General features: G+C 46.1%; 1 protein-coding gene across 1 annotated transcript in view; it reads left to right on the plus strand.

Moving 5' to 3' along the window:
* Positions 1-5,124, plus strand: part of LOC119587047 (hornerin-like) — a 7,589-nt gene extending 2,465 nt beyond the window's left edge. Inside the window, 4 exon segments of the mRNA XM_037935794.1 lie at positions 328-589; positions 875-2,217; positions 2,220-4,427; positions 4,810-5,124. Of these exon segments, the coding sequence (XP_037791722.1) occupies positions 328-589; positions 875-2,217; positions 2,220-4,427; positions 4,810-4,973 (3,977 nt within the window). The 3' untranslated portion in view covers positions 4,974-5,124.
* Positions 5,125-5,144: the final 20 nt, after the last annotated feature.

Raw genomic sequence — 5,144 nt, forward strand, 5'->3', positions numbered from 1 at the left:
TCCACGTATGAAAAATACCTGGTTTTCTTTTATTGGTTTCTCCATTACGGTAAGATTACGTCATACATCAAACCCCACCTGAGCCTCCCTCTCACAAATATTAGAATTTTACCTCGTTTTACTACCAATTTGCATTTCAATTCTCTGAGCTTGACACCCACTGTATTGTTCATCATATTCATTGCCGTCTTATAAGATTCTTATTAACTAAATACCCTAATGCATTTAGAAAATAGGATGTATTTATTACGCTCGTGACATTTACGCCAAAGCGTGTCCGTTCATTCAATAAAATCGTGCAAGCGTCATGCCCGGTGTGGTCCGCAGTGCGCGTGGGCACCCTGACCCTGGCGTTGGTGGCAGCGTGCTCCGCCTGGCCGACTTTCCCGCACAAGGAGAAGCTGCCACACCCCGCGCCCGGCTTCTCCTTCCACTCCAACTCCACCTCGTCCAACTCCTCCTCGTCCTCCAACCAGAACTCCGCCTCGGGCAACTACACCTCCACCGGCAACGGCTTCAGCTTCAGTCACTCTTCCTCCAACTCGTCCTCTTCCTCGGCGGACCACTCGTCTTCCTCGTCCTTCTCCGGGTGGGTTTTGATGGGCTTTCGTGGGAAGTTTGATTAGCAGAGCCTCTGGTGCTGATTAATACATGTGAAGTGATTATTGATTAGTATATGCTTGAGCATCTGAATTGTGAATAGCGTCTAATGTATAGATTTACTTTACATAAATATCAACTACAGAAATAATCTGTCATACCTAGAAGCTCAAGTTAAGGGTCACTGTTGGACTTTATTAAAAAATAATCGTGAATTATATCTATAATTATTTTTAATAATCCACGTTTATCATGAGTAATATTTCTGTCTCAGGTTTTTCTCTGGAGATAATTCCAAGGGCGGGGCCGCTTTCTTTGGAAACAGCGGAAGCAAATTCCCCTTCGATTTTCACGCCGGAGGCCAAGCGCCCTCCTTTGATTTCCACTCGCTCTTCGCCGGGGGTCGCGTGCCCGTCCCCGGCGCTCAGGGATCCTCTGTCGGAAACGAGGGAGCGTCGTCTAGCACGCAGCTCTCTCCTGCCAACAGCCAAGGGTCTCTCTCACACGCACATGGAAGCCCAGGGTCTCAGTCCACTTCTGGTGTTTCTTCTGCCGGTATTAGACCCGATGGCTCTGGGGCTCCGGTAAACAAACAAGATTCTCCACCATTCACCGCCACCACGACTAACCTACATACGGTTACTCCATCAAGTGTTGGTGTCCATTTTACCACTGATAACCCTGTGTCGAGTGCAACTGAGTCCACTGTGTATTTTCAGTCCACAACCTTTGCTCCAGAAGATAGTACTCACAAGTCATTTTCTCATCATCATTTTGAAGACGAGACCGATGTGAAATCTACCAACTTTGCTTCCGGCCAAACACCACAACAACTGGACACACCGCCCGGCCCAAAAATATCAACAGCTGGTGCTCATGGATTACTTTCTGGTCAGGACACATTACCAGCAAATACTCAAGAATTGCAAAGTAACAACGATTTTGGTTTTGCGTCGTTTCATTTCCAGACGAGCACTGTGAGTTTTCAGCCTGATACTCAGGAGGCTGTCACTCCTGTCACTCCTAGTGATCTCGATTTACCTTTAGATGGATTTCAGAGGGATTATTTTGATCACTCTGTTGGGACACAGGATTCCTCTGTTCAACTTGAAGCTGAACCACAGAGACACCATAATGACAAACACGGCTTGAATGATGCTCAACAGTCCCAAGATTCCCTTTCCAGGACTGAAGGTATAGAATATGATTTCCAGTCAACCCAAGACACTTCATCAACTGGCTTACAGCAACCGTCATTCGATTATCAAAGTGAGACTGAAGATTCAGGTGCTATTACTACAGACTTTTTGAATTTTCAGCAAGCAAATAAGGCTCAGACACCTGAATTTCTGCTAAAAACTGATGTTTTTGATGCCGGAAACCAGGAAACTTCATTCGGACTCCAACACACCACTCAAGCTTCTAGCTTTGGCTTCCCAACCAACACAAATACTTTTGCAAGTGCCACCGATGGATCTGCAGCAGGCACAGGCAGTTCCAATTCAAACATTGGATCATCAAGTGAATATGAAAGTGCCACTAACAGTTTCTTCTCTAGCACTCAAGCACCAATCTCAAGTGACGTACCAGCTTCACCATCTGCTTCCCAGTTTGATTATGTTATCATAATGATGACTCCACTACGTTCTTGTCTACTTCCCCTATAGTAACAAAGCCAGCATTCCCACCTTTTCCTTCATCTGCTGGCAATCTTCCTGCACCAGAAAGTCAATTGCCATCAACTGAATTTAAGTTAGGAACAAGCGATTCTTCAGTGCAGGCCGAAGTACCCTCTTCTGGTGTTCAATCTGATTTTTCATTGAGTGATTCAGAGACATCAGCACCTGAATTCCAGTTTAATGCTGGCTTCTCTAGTAATCAAAACTATGATACCCAGGAATCTTCCTACAGTGAACAACCTAACACACATTCTGGGATCTCTGATGCTTCTGTTAATATACATGCATTAAAATCAGGCACCCATGGCACAAGAGAATTGGCGTCAGGTTCTGATTTCGTGTCAGATACCTCTTCCAGTGTTCAAATTGGAGACGAGCAAAGTAGTATTCACAACTCTCCTGTGGAAACGCTGGGATCCTTTGGCCTCCATTCTGCTGCTCTCGGTCCTTCTATTACTACTGAGGATCAGAGTTTCCAGACTGACCTCCCAGGTGCCAGTACTGATTACGACACACAAGAAGCAGCACTTGGCATCCACCAGGGTACCTTTACTTCTGTTTCTGATGTGCAGGAACATTCTGGTGATTTCAACCTTAGAGTCGACGATATTCTTCCAAATTCGCTAGATTCAAGCCAGGGCCATCGCGGTGACACCCATGGTTCTGCTACTGGAGGGCAACATTTAGCCCATGATTTGCAACATGGCAGAGAAGAATCACAGTCTGGACACAATTATGAAACTCATGGTCCTAGTACAACAGAACCATCCTTTGGACTTCCATTAGATATTACAACTTCTGCGACATCGGATTCAAATCAGAGTAATGTCAACAGAGTAACTTTGGGAACTGGAGAATTCCACGAAGACACTGAAAGAGATTCAGCCACTGCAAATCATGGTTTATCATCTGGCAACAACCGTGGGTTAATCATTGATAACCAAGATCCAGCCACCGGTATTCATAGTACAGCTTTTATCAAGTTTGGTTCATCAGTCGATGATGACTATGACTTACTTGTTGACAGTCAAGATTTAACTACAGGAGTCCAAGGAGCAGCTACACCTTTTGACTTTTTATCTACTGATTCGCAAAATTTTGATGTGAATGATCATGACTCACTTACGAATGACCAATTCTCTTCTGTTAACATTCATGCTCTAGATAGCCATGGAACCGAATCAAATAACCCACTTCTGCCAACAGACAGCTATACAGACGACAAAGATCTATTTTCACCTACTGTTGACCATGATTCTGACCAAACTTCGTCAGCCGACCATTTTCTGTCAGCAAGCAACCAATTTTCCACAGACGAAAGTCAATTATCGTCTGACAACATTAACTCGGACACAGTTAACCAATTTTCGACTGGAGACAACCAGTTTTTGTCAACAGGAAGTCAGTTTTCTTCCGCTTCCAACCAGTTTTCATCAGATGACTATGATTCACCTGTAGACAGCCAGTTTTCATCCTCTGCCGATTATGATGGCCCAGCTTTAGACAACGAATTTTCGTCGACAGGACACCAGTTATCATCCACAACTAATCAATTTTCTTCCTTTGACAACCATGAAGTAGACAATCAATTCTCATCGGACTCAACTGCAGACAACCAATTTTTGTCATCGGTCAACCAGTTCTCATCAACAGACGATGAATACTCTTCATCTGATGATTATGACAACCAGTCTTCCTCTACACCCAATCCGTTTTCTCAGTCTAGCAACTTTGACTCAACGAACACACAATTCACATCGATTAATAGTCGAGTCCTTGGCAGCACCGACTCAGCAGCAGAAAACCAATCCTCGTCCTTCGACAGATACGACTCAACCACAGACGGCCAGCTCAAGTCCGACTCGAGCATCCAGTTTTCATCCTCAGCCAACCGCAACGCAGCCACAGGCAACCCGTCCTCCTCCAGCGGCAGCCATGACTCCCAGGCCGGCGCCCACTTCTCGGCGTCCGGCTCCCAGGGATCCCTCTTCGCCTTCTCCTCGAGCGGCCGAGCTTCCGGGTCGTCCTCGGGTTACGCGTCCCACGGGGTCAAGAGGCCCTCCTCGCTCGGCCAGAGGTCCGGGTCCGGCATGGTCGGGTCTTCCGGCCTGACGGGGTTCATCGTCCACCTCACCGGCAAAGGGGCAGGTACGTCGCCGCCTCTGCTCTGACGTCATGTTCCTTTGTGGTGTGAGTCAGGTTCGCGATTAGACGGAGGATTATCCTTTTTGTGGTCGGGGAAAATAGATGCATTCAGATTACTACTTTATCATAAAGGGCAGTGTCCTTTATATAGGTTTGCTTTTTATGCAAAAAATATTCACGGAAATAAAACAAATTGTATTTTAAGAATCTGTTCTCATTTTGAATAATGTAATGGAGTAGCGATGACATTTTCGACTTCAGATACAAAGATAAGACTCCAAACATAACTCTTAAATAAAAATAAACTAAACACTAAAGAATACAAAACACGCTGTTTACACAAGAACGAAGTTATTACCATGAGCCGTTTTCCTTTTCCCTCCAGTCCACGCCGGTTCCTGCCCGACCCTGAGGAAGGACTGCGCCGCCAGCAGGAGTGCCCCGAAGACGTGCCTCAACGACTCCTCCTGCGGGCCGTCGGAGAGGTGCTGCTTCGACACGTGCAGCGCCGCCCTCTGGGTGTGCACGCCCTCCGTGCTCCCGGCGTGAGGAGGGTGGGAGGCAGACGTCATTTTCGAAAATCATTCTCTTCCTTGGAAACAATTTTAGGCAGGCTGTCTGGAAATGGGGTTTGAGGATTTATAGGGGATGATCTTGGGAATTTTTTTTTCTGAGGGTGAATTAAAGGTTTGCAGCTTAATAGGGGTTTTCCTTCACTTT

This window comes from Penaeus monodon, chromosome 22, assembly GCF_015228065.2.
Source record: "Penaeus monodon isolate SGIC_2016 chromosome 22, NSTDA_Pmon_1, whole genome shotgun sequence".
In the NCBI taxonomy this organism is placed as follows: Eukaryota; Metazoa; Arthropoda; class Malacostraca; order Decapoda; family Penaeidae; genus Penaeus; species Penaeus monodon.